Source organism: Heteronotia binoei, chromosome 13 (assembly GCF_032191835.1).
Source record: "Heteronotia binoei isolate CCM8104 ecotype False Entrance Well chromosome 13, APGP_CSIRO_Hbin_v1, whole genome shotgun sequence".
Classification (NCBI taxonomy): domain Eukaryota; kingdom Metazoa; phylum Chordata; class Lepidosauria; order Squamata; family Gekkonidae; genus Heteronotia; species Heteronotia binoei.
Genome location: NC_083235.1, coordinates 31,325,178 through 31,343,141, shown reverse-complemented (window position 1 = coordinate 31,343,141; position 17,964 = coordinate 31,325,178). Strand labels below are relative to the sequence as shown.

General features: G+C 42.9%; 1 protein-coding gene across 1 annotated transcript; it reads left to right on the top strand.

The window, feature by feature from the left end:
• The first annotated feature begins 9,423 nt into the window (after window positions 1-9,423).
• Window positions 9,424-16,770, top strand: PRR13 (proline rich 13). The gene is made up of 3 exons (XM_060252366.1): window positions 9,424-9,489; window positions 11,122-11,537; window positions 15,409-16,770. Exons 1-3 carry the CDS (start codon window positions 9,471-9,473, stop codon window positions 15,445-15,447), a joined length of 474 nt encoding a protein of 157 aa, XP_060108349.1. The 5' UTR covers window positions 9,424-9,470; the 3' UTR covers window positions 15,448-16,770.
• The last annotated feature ends 1,194 nt before the right edge of the window (window positions 16,771-17,964 follow it).

Sequence of the window (17,964 nt, the reverse complement as noted above, 5' to 3'; positions counted from 1 at the left end):
ATTTCACAGAACTCCATGAACCTTAACTGCAAATTAAAAGGGTAGTGCAGCTTTAAAGGCTGCCGCAAATCCTTGGTGAGGCAGCTCTTTAGATAGAGTGACTTGAATCCCACAGTCTTGTCACCCTCGTCGGACTGATACTAGTTGTACAGGGGTAGTCAACTCGCTGGCCTACTAAGCCATGTAGGATAAATTTAAGAAGTTGAGAACTCCAAATTGCACAAGTGTATTTTTTGTTTTGCTAACACTCAGCCTTGTAAAAAAAGTTAAGATTATATTTACTGCATTGTATAATATCTAACACTTTTTTTTGCATTTGAACAAAGCAGGAATCAAGTGTCACCTTTAAGACCAACCAGTTTTTATTTAGAACGTAAGCTTTTGTGTGCTCTTAAGCACACTTCATCAGACGAGTAATTTTTCCAGTCTAATTCACTGCTTATTAGATTGCACTATTTGATTGCATTATTTGGTACATTTAGGCCCTTTGTTTCTCCCTGTTGAAGCGGCCCCGTGGTGCAGAGTGGTAAAGCAGCAGTACTGCAGTACTGTGGTCTGAACTCTGCGCACGACCGGAGTTCGATTCTGGCGGAAGCTGGATTCAGGTAGCCCGCCCAAGGTTGACTCAGCCTTCCATCCTTCCAAGGTTGGTAAAATGAGTACCCAGCTTTGCTGGGGCGGGGTGGGGGGAGCATAAAAGACTGGGGAAGGCAATGGCAAACCACCCCGTAAAAAGTCTGCCGTGAAAACGTTGCGAAAGTGACGTCACCCCAGAGTCAGAAACAACTGCTGCTTGCACAGGGGGCCTTTCCTTTTTTCCTTCTCCCTGTTTGTTGGGAGCTTACAACATTTGCCCCTTTTTAATTTTATCCATCTAACAGCCCTGTGAGGTAGGTTAGATTGAATTTATAATGTGTAAACTTCCTTGAGTCTCAGTGAGATAGGTGGGCTATAAGAAAACCAGGACAAAACCTAATAAACTATCTCAGAAAATCAAACTATTAATATAGAATAAGCAGTTTTAGAATTCATGGTTTATTGGGCCTGTAACCAACAAGAGTTGGACTCAACTGTGCGACTGAACAGCAACAAAACCAACAAGAGAGTGGGAGAAGAGAATCAGAGAGCCCCTCAGCTCTTGAAGTCTGCTGAGAAGAGATAAAAGAAAAGTCCAAGGGCAAAAGAAAAAGGTGCCTGAGTTTTGTGGAAACTCAGCTGGGCGGTAGGCTGCACTACTGGGCCTTGTTTAGCACCTTTGTGAGGGGGGGGGAATAGTACTTGCAGTATAGTTATCTATTAGTTATGTTTTAAGATCCTGATGATTCCCTTGTTTTAGTCAGAAACAAATCTCCAGTCACTCAGTGAGCTTCATAGCAGGGTGTGGATTTGAACCCGTCTCCCTCATTCTAGTCTGACACAGATTATATAACAAGCCACTATAACACATAGCATTATTTAACACTGATGTAGTAGGTCCAGTATTTAAGCACCTGGCCTCCTTTCAGTAATGTTTGCCTCTTTTTTAATTCCCATGGCGGGAGGTGAGTGCTGAAGCAGAGAGAGCTTCCTGAAGCTATCCCAGGAGCTTGAGGCACAGGTGAGATGTGAACCTGGAACTTTTTGGTTCACCTCTTCAGTGGATGTAGAAGGGTGTGACTCTGCTTAGGACCGCACCATTAAAATTAGGTGTATATATGATATTGATGTTTCTTTTTAAAAATGCAGTAGGACTTCTCTATGGGGAATAAGGGACCCCTCTCAGCAATATTTGGCTTTGCTTTTCATGTTGGCCTACCCTCTTCTCCTAAGACTAGTCATTATCTCATTCCCTTTTTAGGGATGGGGTAGCTGAGGCTGAGAGAGAATGTTTTGATGATAGCCTCATACAGTAAATGACAGAGGTAGATGATGCCCATCAACACCTTTTCTCTTCGATTTCAGAAGTTTTAAACTGATAGTCAGTTTCCACTTTGATGAATTTTCACTCTTGCTGTGCCATTCAAGACTGCCGTGATTATAATTAAATTGGTTGTATTCACCAAAACAATGAACATGCAAATCTTTTCTCAGTGAATCCTGAGAGCTCAGAATGCTGTCATAGTAACAAAATTTCCATCCACTGTCTGCTTCTACAATTCAAAAAAGCATATTAGAAATTCACCGAAGTGAAAATTGACCAGCAGTTTAAAACTTGTGAATCAGTCCTTGAGAAAGGACATGGTCAGAAATGGAAGGAATAGAATTGGCCATCTGTTGGGTCAACAAGGCTTTTTACTGGACATTAAGTCAGATAAGAGTGCTGTATTGTTAAAACTGCTTATACTTACATTATAGACACGGTGACAAATGTTGAATCTGAATAGCAATTTTGAATATATTCTGCATGAGTTTCTAACATGATGGATGAAATTTTGTGAGTTAATTTAACATGTATATAGATTTTGTAGTTATATTTTGCATATTATTGAACAATTTGATAATACAAATAGTGACAAGACACTTATATTTGGTTTATATTAGATTATTTTCTTCATGGTGAGGTACCTTTAATTTTGTCTTCATTCCACTTCATTCAGTTCTTCCTTTTTTCCTTGAAGGTAAATTGCAGCAGCCATTTTGTGGCTGGCCACCTCCTGCAGCAGCCATTTTATGACAGCACCCACCACACTCTTTCAGAATTCCAAATGTACTTGCAAACACAGAATGATTGGGGACTGCTGGTATAAGTTATCTTGGAATGGTTCTAGCTGGCATGCAGGATTAACTTTCTAGCTATTTAGGGCAATATTGGTTTAGCCAGCTCAACTTGTTTCCTATCTGGAGTTATTGGGCTGGTGTTTCCAAGCTCTCAAATCATACGACCCTGTTTTATTGACACAAATTAATCATTGGAAATAAGTGACTGGCTCACAGCATTTTTTGCAGAGGAATAAAGTGTCATACCATTGCCCTTTGCCCAGTAAAAGGACATGTGTGCAGTGAGTCTGCACATATACTAAAAAGTAGTACTACCCAGAGGCAAGCACTGCCATGGAAGTTTGTTAATGGCCTCAGATCCTTCTGCTAGTTAGCAATGCAGTTCTGTGAGCACCCAGCCTTGGAGCAAGATCATCAACCAGGCTTTGGACTGGACATCACTGTATGCAGGGCTTTTTTGTTGTTGAAAAAGCCCAGCAGGAATTCATTTGCTTATTAGGCCACACACCCTGATGCAAGCCAGCCGGAACTGTATTCCTGCTAAAAAAAAAAAAAAGTTCTGATTGTATAGCACTACCTCTTGAGTCCATGGGTATATGGACTGGGTTGGTCCAAAGCCTTTCAAATAATGAAGCTTGAGTCCAGAGGCACCTTTAAGACCAACAAAGCTCATACCTTGAATAAAACTTTGTTGGTCTTAAAGGTGCCACTGGACTCAAACTTTGTCCTGCTGCTTTAGACAGCATGGCTGCCCACCTGGATCTATTTTTTTAATAAGTATCTTTAATATTGTGGTTGGGCTGGAGAATAAGAAACCAGGAACTGCAAATGGGGAACTGAAAAGCATCTTTGTCCTCTGAGGGAAGCTACTCAGTAGTGAGATGTGCAAATGTTGGACTGAGGAAATAGCCCATGCAGGTGGCCCATTGTGGAGGGTGCATAAGATTAACAGCCTTGAGCTCCAGATTTTCACAGATCCTGGAGTTTAAGGTACTCTTATATTACCAAAACCACACCTACAGCCTAGCAGTCCCCAACCCTTTTGAGCTTGCAGATGCCTTTGAAATCCTGATTCAGTCTGCTGAGCACAGCTACAAAATGGCTGCTACAGGAGGTGGAGCTGGTCACAAAATGACTGCCACAGCTTTCTTTCAGTCACACAGTAATGATCATTGTGCTGTGGTGACAGCTGTTGCCAAAGCAGTGTTTTTAAAAAATCTGCACAGCCAATCAAATCTCCAGTAGCCAATCAGAAGCCTTGCTAAGCAATGGCCCCACCTGGCTCTGCCCACTTTCTAAAAATACTTGATGAGTGCCATGGCAACTACGGGCACCATGTTGGGCATCCCAGCTGTTGCTCAATGGCTCTCAGGTTTTCGTTATCTTTCATCCCACCAATCACTCTGCCAACATATATAGGCCCCACCATGACAGAAACAATAAGCTCACTTTTTTGACATTTATAGGTTTTCATTCATTCTGTTTTATCATATACATTGTTTTATGGCCATAAAAATGCAGTTGCTATGGCTTTAAAACACAACCTTTAATAGCTGAAAATGGCCATAATATTGTTGAGTATAAATTTTACTGCTATGGAAATTATAAAACACGAAAATATTTTTTTTTTAAAGTGCAGTAATGTTATTAGGATAGAGAGCAAATTCTTAGTAATTTTTATAAACACCTAGTGTTCTGCCTATACTACTTTTGTGTTACACTGGTGCTACATGTGTTATACCAGGGCTCAAGCACACAACCATCATGAAGTCCATGCATCTGTCACTAGTCTCTGCCAGTTTGTTCAGTTTTTGGGCCTTACTTTCTCTCTTGTTTGTTCCCCTTCTGATTTGTTTGTGCGGAGTCCATGCATGGAACAAACTCTGGCTGCATGCGGACTTTTGTGCAGCTTCTGTTGTTTTTGTAGAAGTAAATAAATGGGATCATGTGTCCTGTTGGTACTGTCCTTACCACAGGTGACAGTACAGTTTGAGGCAGGCCTTGTCCAATGCCATGTTCCCCTGGTTCAGTAACCACAGTTTGGGCCTGATTTCTTAATCCATAGATCCTGTGAAATTCTCTCAGACATGGCAAAAGTATTGTATTTATTATTTCTTTTTTTTCTTCATTTGTACCTCTTCTTTCTCACCAGAGGGGACCCAAAGTGGCTTGCAGTATAAATCTCCTATTCTCTCATTTTATCCTCACAGCCACCACCCCCTCGTGAGGTAGGTTAGGCTGATATGGTGTGACTGGCCCAAGGTTCCCCTGTGAGCTTCTGTGGCAGAATATTGTATTGTAGTTTTTATTCATTTAAAAAGGTGTCTCCTGTTCCTTTCAAGAGCTAGTGTTATGTTAAAAGGGAAAATCCTTGGTTCAAATCTCAATTTGGTTTTGAAGCCGCTGAGTCCTTAAGTAGGCAAGCTGCCTGTCAGTCTTGTACTGCTCCCCTTCCGATCCCACCTGACAATATGGGGGTTAATGCTGATTATCTTGTGGGGGTGTTATAAGAACTACTGTCTGTTGAGTGATTTTAACAGTGTTAGAACAGGCATTCCCTATGTGGTGGCAGTGAGTGCTGTGGTTCCTTTTTTGGCACCCCTCAAGTATTTTTAGGAATGGGTGTAGTGTGGTAGGGCTTTTTGACTCTGGTAGGATTTTTGGTGGGGCTTTTGATAGATTGATTGGCTGTTTGTTTGGTTTTTTAATTGTTGCTTTGGCAGCAGTTGCCAGTGAAGCACAAGGATTTACACTGTATTAGACTGATCACACACACTAAATAATGCACTTTCAGTCCACTTTCAGTGCATTTTTAAACTGGATTTTGCTAGTTCACAGAGTTAAATCCAGTTGGAAAGTGCATTGAAAGTGCATTATTTAGTGTGTGTGATCGCAGCCTAAAGTTAAGCTATGGCAGCCATTTTGTTGCTGGCTTCACCTACAGTGGCAGCTGATTTGTGGCAGCCATTTTGTTGCTGCATCCACCATGCCATGTCAGAATTTCAAATGTGCCTGCATACTCAAAAGAATTGGGAACCCTTTAGAATGATCTTAGGCATCTTAGAAAGATGCGTCATTGCTTATTATTAAGTTGCAAAAGGTTGCCTGGTGGACAGTGCTATGGAGACTGGTATTTAGGAAGCAAAATTCCCATCATAACTATGTACAGGCTGTAGGTTAGAAGAGGGCTTGTATATTGTGGGGATATATATTTTTGTTCAGAGAAACTATACTCCACAAAGTCCCCCAAATCCCTGTCTATCAGGGCAGAACTATCTAGTGTCAAGAATGGAGGGCAGGTTTTTTGTCCCAAGTGCTGTGTTTTACTGTTCCCCAAGGGGGGTTGTTTAGCAACCCCATTGTAACAGGGTATGTTTGTGTAAACTGCTCCGCACCCCTGAAGACTCCAGCCATTGAGAATCAAGGTTGGCCCTGTCTGCATAGCCTGATCATTTATTACATATGCTTCAGCATGCGAGAATGTTAGGAACTGGCTTATATAGAGGGTTGCCAACCTCCAGGTGATGGCTAAAGATATCCTGGGATTACAACTGTCCAGATGACAGAGATCAGTTCACTTGGAAAAAATGGCTGCTTTAGAAGGTTGACTCTGACATTATACCTCATTAAAGTTCCTCCCCCTCCCCAAACCTGACTCTCCTCAGGCTCCACTCCCTCAAATCTAGGGTTGCCAATCCGCAGGTGGGGCAGGGGAAAAGCACAAAAGCATCCATGAACAACTCTGGAAAACTTGTTCAATGATATATTCAATACAAAAACATATATGTTAAATACAGTGTACAAAGTCACACCAAGCACATTCTCCAAGACACAGTCTTGTCTTTCACGTGCAAGTTCATAAATAAAGTGAATGTCCGGGGAAAACTTTCCTGAAAAGCTGGGAGCAGGGATTCCAAGAGTGGTCTTTTCTGTCGAAATTGATATATAGCGATATTCCGCTGAGGCGACACCACGCAACTCCGAAATTTTAGAAGTGGCAGATTTATGAACACAAAATGATAAGTCGCTGTTACACAAAAGCAGCAGAGTGCATTGGAGCGACAGGGAGGCGCATATAACCCTGTTTCACTGGAGGCTTTAACAAGCTTCACTAATCCTTAAAGTTCATAGAAAGCATTCGCTTAATACATTTTCTGCAGAAGAAAGAGGCTACCACACGGCCACACCTCAGGCATTATATATGATGGAAAAGACCACTCTTGGAATCCCTGCTCCCGGCTTTTCAGGAAAGTTTTCCCTGGACATTCACTTTATTTATGAACTTTGCATGTGAAAGATAAGACTGTCTTGGGGAATATGCTTGGTGTGACTTTGTACACTGTATTTATCATATATGTTTTTGTATTGAATATATCATTGCATAAGTTTTCCAGAGTTGTTGGTTGTTCGTGGATGCTTTTGTGCTTTTCTCGCCAAGATCGACAAGGAGATTGACAACAGGCTGGCAAAGGCAAACCGTGCATTTGGCCGACTGCACAAAAGAGTGTGGAGCAACAAGCATCTGAAAAAAGGCACAAAGATCAATGTTTACAAAGCGGTTGTGATGACAACCCTCATCTATGGCTCCGAATCGTGGGTTTTATACCGTCATCACCTGCGACTCCTTGAGCGCTTTCATCAGCGCTGCCTTCGCACCATCCTCAACATCCACTGGAGTGACTTTGTGACCAACACTGAAGTCCTCAAGCGGGCAGAGGTTACCAGCATCGAGGCACTGCTGTTGAAGACGCAGCTGCGCTGGGCAGGGCATATTTCTAGGATGGAAAACCACCGCCTTCCCAAGATTGCCCTGTATGGCGAACTCTCCACCAGCCATCGAAATAGAGGGGCACCAAAGAAGAGGTACAAGGACTCCTTGAAGAAATCCCTTAGCACCTGTCACATCAACCATCACCAGTGGTCTGACCTAGCCTCAGATCGCAAAGCATGGAGGCACACCATCCACCAGGCTGTCTCTTCCTTTGAGAACACACGCATAGCTGGTCTTGAGGACAAAAGGAGATTGAGGAAGAATCGCACTTCTACAGGACCAACCCTAAATCAGACTTTTCCCTGCAGCCGCTGTGGCCGGACCTGCCTGTCCCACATTGGTCTTGTCAGCCACCAGCGAGCCTGCAGCAAACGTGGACTATTGCACCCTTCTTAAATCTTCGTTCGCGAAGCCAAGCCGAGAGAGAGAGAGAGACCTTTCCACGTTGCTCTTTTGGTTGCTCTAATCCCCAGGTGGGGGCAAGGGTTCCCTCAGTTTGGAGGCCCTCCCCTCACGGTTTGGAGGCCTTCATAAGAAAGCGGGGAGGGGGATGTCTGCTGAGCACTCCATTATTCCCTATGGAGACTGATCCGCTGGTAGATGGGGCTGGGTAGGGACCTGTTTTTAGAAGTAGAGGCACCACATTTGTAGCATAGCATCCAGTGCCTCTCCTCAATACCTCCTCGAAGTTTCAAAAAGTTTGAACCAGGAGGTCCTAGTCTATGAGGCCCCAAAGAAGGTGCCCCTATCCTTCATTATTTCCAGTGGAGGGCAGGCATTTAAAAGGTGTGCGGTCCCTTTAAATGTGATGACCAGAACTCACTTTGGAGTTCAATTATGCTTGTCACAGCCTTGCTCCTGGCTGCACCCCCACTATTTCCTGGCTTCACCTTCAAAGTCTCCTGGCTCCACCCAAAGTCCCCAGATATTTCTTGAATTGGACCTGGCAACCCTACCCAAATCTCTAGAATTTTCCAACCTGGACCTGGCAAGCCTGTTTATATATGAGAGATGCTGGTCATTTTGTATCAGCAAGCTGAAAAGACTGGGCCATTTGAACTCCACGCCTTTTGGTCTGCTTGGACCAGACAGATACTCCCTCTAAGCTGTAGAGCCTTGTGAGAAAAAATTCTACTTTGTGAGCTACTGGCATTAAAGTTGTGACCTACTGCATACATTAGTTTTCTCTTGGGCCATTTCTCCAGAGCTAAGACGAAATGTATGAGCCAGAGGCTAAAAACCTTTGAGCTAGCTCACAGTAACTCAGAGAGAACAGTGGACCAGATGTGGGTGATTTGTGGGCTGTATCAGAATATTTATTTCCATAATTCCATGGAACTGAAGAAGAATGAAATCATAAATGGATTTATTTTTGTGGAAATTGCTTCATTTCAGGAAGAGGGTATGGCTGAGATGCATTTACCTTTTTATCTCTTGGGATGTTGCTGGCCCTAAAGAACTGGATGGTGTTGACTGTAGGCAGGGCTTTTTTGTGAAAAAAGCCCAGCAGGAACTTATTTACATATTAGGCCACACTCCCTGACATCACCATTGTTTCACACACATTGTTTCTGCAAAAAAGCCCAGCAGGAACCTATTTGCATATTAGGCCACCCCCCTGTACAATGTCAGTCAGAACTGTGTACCTGCTAAAAAAAAGCCCCGACTGTAGGAAATATAGATTTTAATTCCAAATGTTGATGCACTTGCTCTTTTTAAAGAATGATTTCAAACTATCACTTCCTCTAGCCATGAGGGCTAGAAACCTTATTTTTAAATTGAGATCCTGAATTCTAATCAGAGCATGTTGCCCTTCTTAAGTAATATTTTTTTGCACTCTGGTAGAATCTGTACAGGACTGGTCATTGTGGACTCATAAACTGACCTTTTTAATATAGACTTTGCTCTGGGTTGATTCATACAGTGCTGATGACCTTCTGCCTGGCTGATCTAATAGTATCTTTCTCCCACCAGGTGACAAATTCATCTCTCCTTGTGGACCATGTGGAATCCCAATCCAGGTAAGAGTCTGACTCATCTTTGATGGATTTCTCTGGAGTGCCACTCTGTCAAAAATGCTTGGTGAGGTGTAACATAATGGAGCATTGCTTCTCAGCTATTTTGGAGCAAGCTGTAGGTGGAGTCTGGAAGGAGGCATCATAATAAGCACAGGCTGCTTCCAAAAAGAGAGTTTTGGTGCTTCCTAATTGGCTGATGCTTTTTAATTCACTTGTAGTTGTGGGTGACTCAGTAAAAGCCAAGTTTCAGCTTTTGCGATCCTGCTGATATAATTTTACCAGCACTAAAGCCTGCTTTGATGACAAAGCTCTGGCAGACACTTGAAAGAGGAGGAACTGAACATTTTACGCAGAGGTAGCTAGCAGGGTGGTCACGTACAATCCAGGCCACCTTTCTTTCTGTGACTGAATTAGCCTACTGCCAAATTGGAGATGATTCTTCAGTTTGTAGAAAAAAGAAGTGCATGCTGGCAGTACGCAAGACACTATCATTACTGACTCAGCAGAGTGTTTCTAGTCACGGATGTCTCATTTGTACTTGCTTTTCTAAAATGATTTGTGCTTTTCTAAAATCTCTGCATGCTCTCCATGCTTGGTAGTCCAAATGGCAGCCTCTGAATTCCCTTGGAGACTGCCTCTGTGGTTGTCCACCCTAGTTAGGCTTAGTAGCGACTGTCTTTTAGAACACAGAAATCATTGGATGGGGCTGAGCAATTACAATGGTTGCCATGGAGGGCTTGGACCAACCCCTGTGATGGAGATGGTGGATTCCAAATGGGTGCCTTCTTTAAACACAATTATGTCTCCTGGGCTCTCCTCTGAAGTACCTCCTGTTCCAGTGAGGTGGAAGAAAGCTAGTGGGTCTTTGCGTTGGTAAAGAAAGAAATGGGCACTAGGAAACAGAACAGAAGGTGCTGTAGTGGGGATCCTTGTGTTAGTGGGAAACTAAATTGCCTAAAGATGTTGGTTGACTCTGATGCGGCTTACCCAACACAGCTGTCATAATCAGTGTTCCCTCTAAGCTAAGTTAGTGTGAGCTAGCTCATAGTTTTTTATCCGCCGGTTCACACATTTTTGCCTTAGCTCAGGAAAAATAGCCCCAGAGCAAACTAATTTATGCAGTAGCTCACAAAGTAGAATTTTTGCTCACAAGACTCCACAGCCTAGAGGGTGTATTGGTCATAATTTGTGGGTGGTAGCAAAGCTTGAAGACTCGATGGGCTGAAGGTAGCGTGGAAGATTGCATATAGCAGGTATCTATAGGGATAAGCTGTTCAGAGCAGGAATGGCCAAACTTGCTTAATGTAAGAACAACATAGAATAAATGCCAGATGTTTGAGAGCCGGGAGGAAGGAAGGAAAATAGATGGGGGAGGGAGCGAGATGTGGAAATAAACTGATGGGGCAGTGGAGGCTTTGAGAGCCACACAATATGTGCGAAAGAGTCACATATGGCTCCCAGGCCACAGTTTGGTCACTCCTGTGTTCAGAGAATATTGGGCTCCTGCTAGATTAGTAAGTTTAGTTCCCTGGTCAACTTGGGTTTTAAGAAGTAGCCACTGGGTGGTAGAAGATGACTGCATCAAGGATTAGTGAGTTCTTGCCAGCTGATCAGATTTTTTCTTCCTTTTTTCAGGCCAGCCTGGTGCCTATCCTGGGGGAGCCTATCCTCCCAACCCCTCCTACCCTGCTGGCTCCAATCCTGCATATCCTCCTGCAGTGAATCCTGGTTTCCCCCCTGGTCCTGTCCCTGGTGGCTCGTATCCTGTTCCCCCAGCAGGGATCCCAGGCCAGCCTGCCTACCCTCCAGGCCATCCTATTCAGCCCCCATATCCCGGTCACCAGCCTGGCTACCCTGTCCCACCTGGTGGTCCCTACCCTCCACCTGCCCCAGGGATGCCTGGAGGGATGGGGGTTAACCCTTTGCTGCCTGGAGCTATCGTAGTGGGCACCCACGTTATGGATAAGAAAGCAGCGAAGAAGATGAAGAAGAAAATGAAGAAGGCTCACAAGATGCACAAACCACACAAGCTCCACAAGCTGCACGGCAAGGTCTGTGGAAGGGGAGGGCCAGGGTGGAATTCAGCCATGCACTGTGGGCTTCTTTCAACTGTGGCATTGGAGGGTGAGCAAAGGAGGCCTGTTTGCCCTCAAGAGTCATTATATTGTCTTCCCTTAGGACAGGGGTGACCAAACTATGGCTCTTTCACACACATTGTGTGGCTCTTGAATCCCCACTGCCCTATTGGCTGGCAGGTTGGAGAATGCATTTAAAGTTAAAGTTGCTTTCTTTCCATCTCTCCCCCCAACTTCCTTCCTGTCTTGTGGTTCTCAAACATCTGACATTCATTTCATGTCTTGTGGCTCTCAGACATCTGATATTCATTCTATGTGACTTTTACATTAAGCAAATTTGGCTACTCCTGCCTTAGGATGATGGCTGCAAGGTGATTTGGAATTAAAAGTCTTTTATTGATCTACTTCATTTATACAGTGCCTTTATAAGAACATAAGAAGAGCCCTGCTGGATCAGACCAATAGTCCATCTGGTCTAACATCCTTTCTCACACAGTGGCCAACCAGTTCCTCTGGATAGCCAGCAACAGGGCATAGAGGCTGAGGTCTTCCCCTGATGTTGCCTCCTGGCTCTGGAATTCAGAAGATTAGTGCCTCTGAATGTGGGATTTCCCTTCAGTCACCATGGCTAGTAGCTATTGATAGACCTGTCCTCCATTAATCTATCTAATCCCAAAGGGAAACCCAAAGCTGCTTGTATTGTTCTTCTTTCCTCCAATTTTTTCCTGACCATCTCCCTGTGAGGTAGTTTAGACTAAGAGTATGCAACTGGCCGAAGGTTACCATGCAAACTTCCATGGCAGAGGGGGGATTCTAACCTGGGTCACTCAGATCCTGTTCTGATATTTGAACCCCTACACCATGCTGCTTGTTTTGAGGCCTACCTCTAGTATCTAGCCTCATCTCCTTGGGAAAGAGAAGCCTGGCTCTCCAAATCCTTGAGCTCTCAATCCAGTTGCTGACGAGCACAGGAGCGCTCTTCAAAAAGCTGTGATTGCCAGAAAGGGGAGGGGACTTAATCTGGCTGCCCTCCCCATCTGCCTCAAATGGCTGATGAATGCAGCTGCTGCTTTCTGAAGAGGGCTTTGTGCATATCACCCTGGCAGCTGGGAGAACCAGAGGCATTGTGTGTGTGCAATCCATTATGGCTCCTTGTCCACTGGGGAGATGCACACTGAAGTCTGCTTCCCCATGTCTATGACTGCTTGTTGGATCAACAGTGTTGATATTTTGTCTGCCTTTAGTTTTGACAGGTGTCAGTTGTTTCCTTCCTGAATACATTTTTGCAACCATAAAGACTACACCCTTGCTTTTGAAATAATTTCAGGGATTTTTAATTATAATGGAGTGCTGACATTTCTTGCAGAAACATGGAATATTATTACCAACTGTTTGGGTTTTAACTATGGTAAGGTTTATCAGTACAGGAATTGGATTTTCAAGGCCTTTTATGCTTTAAGCTGCTGTTACTTTAAAAATGCTCCCTCTCTCAGGAATTGGCTTTTCAGGGCCTTTTATACCTTAAGCTTTTGTTACTTTAAAAATGTCCCCTCTCTGTGCATGCAAAGTAGTGGGGAATACTCTCATGGACCTACCAGCATCTTAGACTTCATTGTCTATCCATGCCTAGCTCTATCATGATCCTTCCCCACAGTTGTGATTAGGTATAAAAGTGACTTCTATTCTTTACTGGTATTTTTCTCTCTTGGAGGACTTGAAGCAAAAGAGGGATAACTATGGCCATTTTCTTACTTGTACTCAACACTGGCCCATACCTAAAATCACAAGCCATAGTTGCGATTTAAATAAGTCTTGTTTTTAAAAGTGTGTCTTCTACTTGGGTGAACCATACTGATTCCTACAGTCTTGGAATCAGTCTCTCAGGCTGGGATCACACACACTAAATCATGTATTTTCAATCCATCTTCAGGGTACTTCCAACTGGCTTTTGCCAGTTCACACAGTAAGATCCCGTTGGAAAGTGCATTAAAAGTGCATTATTCAGTGTGTGTGATTGCAGCCTCAGCCTTTCTAGGACTCAGCATTAACTCCAACATGCCAGATGGGATTTGCTTTTTAATTCTCTTGAATGTAAAGGTAAAATATCTATATCAGGACTCTGCAGTCTGTTGCTCAATAAGAAACCCAATATGGCTGTTTAAAAAAAAAATGAAATCTTCAAGTGATTTGGAAGAAGTAGGTAGGATGATGGAATAATCGGTATGTGGAGGAAGTGGTAGGCATAAGATTTGTATGTGATTGGTGGGCTTCTTAGAGGTGCTTAGGAACAGGAAATAACAAAGCTGAACAGTTGCTTGGAATCCAGGTTGGAACCACGTTCAGATCTCTGTCACTGCACTGAAATAATTGAATAGGAATACAACTGTATTTATGACATTGCAAGACCTTGTGTGTACCAGTTAACAGTCAAGGAGCACGGCTTTTTTTGTAGCAGGAACTCCTTTGCATATTAGGCCAAACCTGCCTGATGCTGCCAATCCTCCTGGAGCTTTCAGTATGTGTTGTGTGTGTACAATCTATGTATGGTTTCTTGTCCAGTGGACAAGGAAGAAGAGCCCTGTAAGCTCTTGGAGGATTGGCTACAACAGGGGTGCATGGCCTAATATGCAAAGAAGTACCTGCTACAAAAAAAGTCCTGTCAAGGAGTCCCAACAATCAATGTTTGGGCAGCAGAAACTTAATGGATAATTAATCCTTTTGTTCATTTTAGTGATGCTAAACAGTATAGTTTCAGTTATGCAGCTCTTGTGCTGAGCTCTTGCTCTGAATTTTGACATCATTTGGCTCTTTAATTGAATAGGGGTTCAGGCCCTTGATCTGCGCAGAGCCATTTTTCCTTCTATAGTCTCCTTCTCCAGCCACAAGGTGAACATAATCCACCAGGGCAATTTGTGTTAGTCAAGGTTGAGTCCGCCAGTAGAAGATCAATAGATTAAATGATGGTTTCAAGTGACGGTCATTAGCTCTTTGCATCCCTTTTCACAGCTGGAAAATAAAAGATGACAGGCGTCTTTGTCAGATGAAACATGAAGCGACATTACTGGCCCTGCAAAGCTTGGTTAGAACTACAGAAAGCAGAAGTTAAGGACAATCTTGACACTTGTAGTACTGGAACAAAAAGAAGCCACAGAGTGAAAAGGGGATTAGACAGAACAGTTAGTCCAGAGCTTATTTAATCAACAAACAGAAATGTTCAATTACTGGTTTAGATTCCTTGGGACTGCAGGATGTCTAGCTTTGTATAGATGGTTGCCCATCACCAGGGCTTTTTTTGTATCAGGAACTCCTTTGCATATTAGGCCACATAGCCCTGATGTAGCCTATCCTCCAAGAACTTATAGAGCTCTTAGTACAGGGCCTACTGTAAGCTCCAGGAGGATTGGCTACATCAGGGGTATGTGGCCTAATATGCAAAGGAGTTCCTGCTACAAAAAAGCCCTGCCCATCACAGCAAAAAGTGTTCCAGGCAAGTGGCGGCGATTTGTGGAATACTGATGAAACAGAGGTGACCTTCTTCCCCCTCATCCCACATATATTCCCAGAACTTGCAACTTTCTACGGCATTTAATACATACAAGGAGAGGTGTCTGGGTTCATACCTTTGTTGAAGGTGCTAGGAACTTGCCTGTAGTGATTTGCTGAAAAGTATTCTGTATGTCTTTGAAGACAGTCTGCTCAACTGATTGGCAGGTGGAGAAAAATCAGTGCTTTCAGATGATAGCATGGTCTGTCTCCACTGTTGACTCTTTCTGGTGTGGAGCCCTGAGTCTGATTAAACACAAGGCTGGTGTCTCATAATACATTTGTCTCTCTTCCCTCTTCACAGCATTCCTCCTCCTCTTCGAGCAGCAGTGATTCTGACTGAGACATCTCCCTGCCTTCCATCCCTACCTTCTTCCCAAGAATGCCGATCCTCCTGTCACTTCCTGCTTCCATCCAATGCTAATCTACTGAGTAATCACCAGATAAAAATTGACTCCTGCTTGCCATCCAGCCTGTTTTTACAGGTATGGGCCAAAATGTTAAGATTATCCCGCTGGCATGCACCAGTGCAATGCCTGATGGGAACTCTGGTGGTGTTGATTAAATACAGCTGGTGTGATCAACTGCCATGCTGGAGCAGGAAGCCACCAACTGATATAAAGAATGCTGCGAAATATAAAAGCTGTGATGGCGGCCCTAGCCTTCTGAAAATGTAAAGTGACCCTGCCTGCAACCAATCAAGTAATTCTTGAAGCTTTTTGGTTGGTTCTCAAATGCCTGCAGAAACCTATTGCGTTATCACTTTAAGCTGAAGTTTGATTATGGCTGAAGTGCTTCTGAAATCTCCCTTACTCCCCAGTCAACTGTTTACATGAGGAAACAGTAAATCAAAAGAGAGACTGCCCTATATTTGAATGGTGACAAATGCTTGCCGCTCACTATAAACTGGCATTATAAGCGTCTTACAATAACAAATAAAAACAGGTTTGATCAGGGATAATTATGCAGTTCATTTATGCATATTTTAAGGGCTTTATTATGTGATTTGAGGGGCAAAGTAATTAGTTTTTCATAGGACTGTTGAGGATAAAAATCTTCTTTTGAATGTATCCTAGAGAATTGTTTGCTTCAGCCTGGGTGTAAATCACTAACATTATGATTAACTTTAATATTATATTCAAAGGGGGCAATTCTTATTGGTCCAGAGCAGGTATCTGGCTTGAGGTTAGAAATGTCTAACACATTATCAAAAGGGGTGTGTGCAGCAATATGATTTTTACATATCCATTCCATTTTCCATTCCATTTAAAGGGAGTGTCTTGACTTTGTCTTTAACCCATTCTTGACTGGTTGATGCTCATGCCCTCTCGAGAAAGGACTTAGATTGCATCCAGGTATAGAGCTAAGGCTTGGAGGAAGACCAAAGTGGGCAGAGCTGTAGCCTGCCTTAACGTGACTTTTCTGGACCTCTTGGACTAAGGTGAATGAAATTTACCAGGATGGATGCTTCTGCTGCTTTGTTAGGCACAGGGAAGGATGTCAGAAGCCATAACAGATTCCTTTGACAGCTTGTTTCCTAGTTTCTGAATTCTTTCCAGCACCACCCATCTACAGCTGTAAAAATATGTGTGTCCAATGATCCCTGGCTTAAATTTATTTCTTGTTGCCTTTGTTAACAATAAAAAGTTTTGGTTTTAATGTTTAATTGGAATTGCCATGTGAATGTATTGCTCTGTGTTTGAAAATACACTGACGAAGGGAACTTTGATTTGCAAAAGCTTATATCCTGAAAATCTTATTGGTCTAAGTTGCTACTGGACTTGAACCTTGTTCTATTTATTTGCAATTTTGTGGGGTACATTTTTATCCTACCCTTCCTCAGGGCAATGTACATGTCTCTTTTCTCCCTACGCCTCATTTGTTCCTCACAACAACCTTGTGAGGTAGATTACATCAAGAGAATGAATAGTCCAAAAGTCCTGCATTTGAACTTGCGTCTCTGCAGACCTAGTCTGACACTCTAACCATCATGTCATGCTGACCCTTGGCATGAAAGGTTTGAGAGGAATCAAAGTAAACATTTGAAGTAATGTAGCAACCAATCTCCTTGTCTACAAATGTAAGGTCAGTACTTCAGTAGCTCCTTCCTTGATGGTTTCTTCAAGCTTCAAGGTTCCACCTTTAATCTCAAGGCTGAATTGAAACTGTGCTGTTCAAAGCCAGCCAAGTTTGTTTGAAAATGCCACATTGTTAGCCTCTGTCTGAAACCAATTAAGGGACACCAATGAAAGATTCTATCTTAAATAGAAGTCTCTCTTATATTGTTGTTCCTGAATTTTCTTCCCTCAGGCAGCAAAAACAAAAACAAAAAAACCCTCAAACTCATTTAACCTTAGTTGCCAGTTTGCTAAATTTCATCTTGGAAAATAAAAAGAAAGTTAAAGAACAGCTGCACTCATGATTTCTTCTTCAAGGACTGGTTCATTGGTGGCAAATTGAAAACTGCATTGATTATAATGCCCTGAATTGTGGTTGATAACTCCTTTTTTCTAATATTCTCCAATTTAAACATCAAGTAGTTGTTCTGCCCTGACATGGATAGCCCGGTTTATCTTAGTCTCATCAGATTTTGGAAGCGAAGCAGGGTTGGCCCTGGTTAGTGTTTGGAGGAGAGACCCTCAAGGAATAGCTGGGTTGTTGTACAGAGAGACAGGCAATGGCAAATTATCTCTGAATGCCTCTTGCCTTAAAAATAATATGTGTTTGCCATAAACGGGCTGTGGCTAGATGGTAGAAAATAAAATCATAATGTTTCTTAGCAAGAAGGTGAGGCAAATGTGGACAAAGTCAACTTTAAAAATGTTAAAGTGTTATTAAAAATACATAAGATTACCAAATT

Excerpts from the sequence above, each read along its gene's own strand:
- PRR13 (XM_060252366.1), top strand. Across the intron at positions 11,538-15,408 it reads TCCACAAGCTGCACGGCAAG|CATTCCTCCTCCTCTTCGAG; the intron begins GTCTGTGGAAGG and ends CCCTCTTCACAG.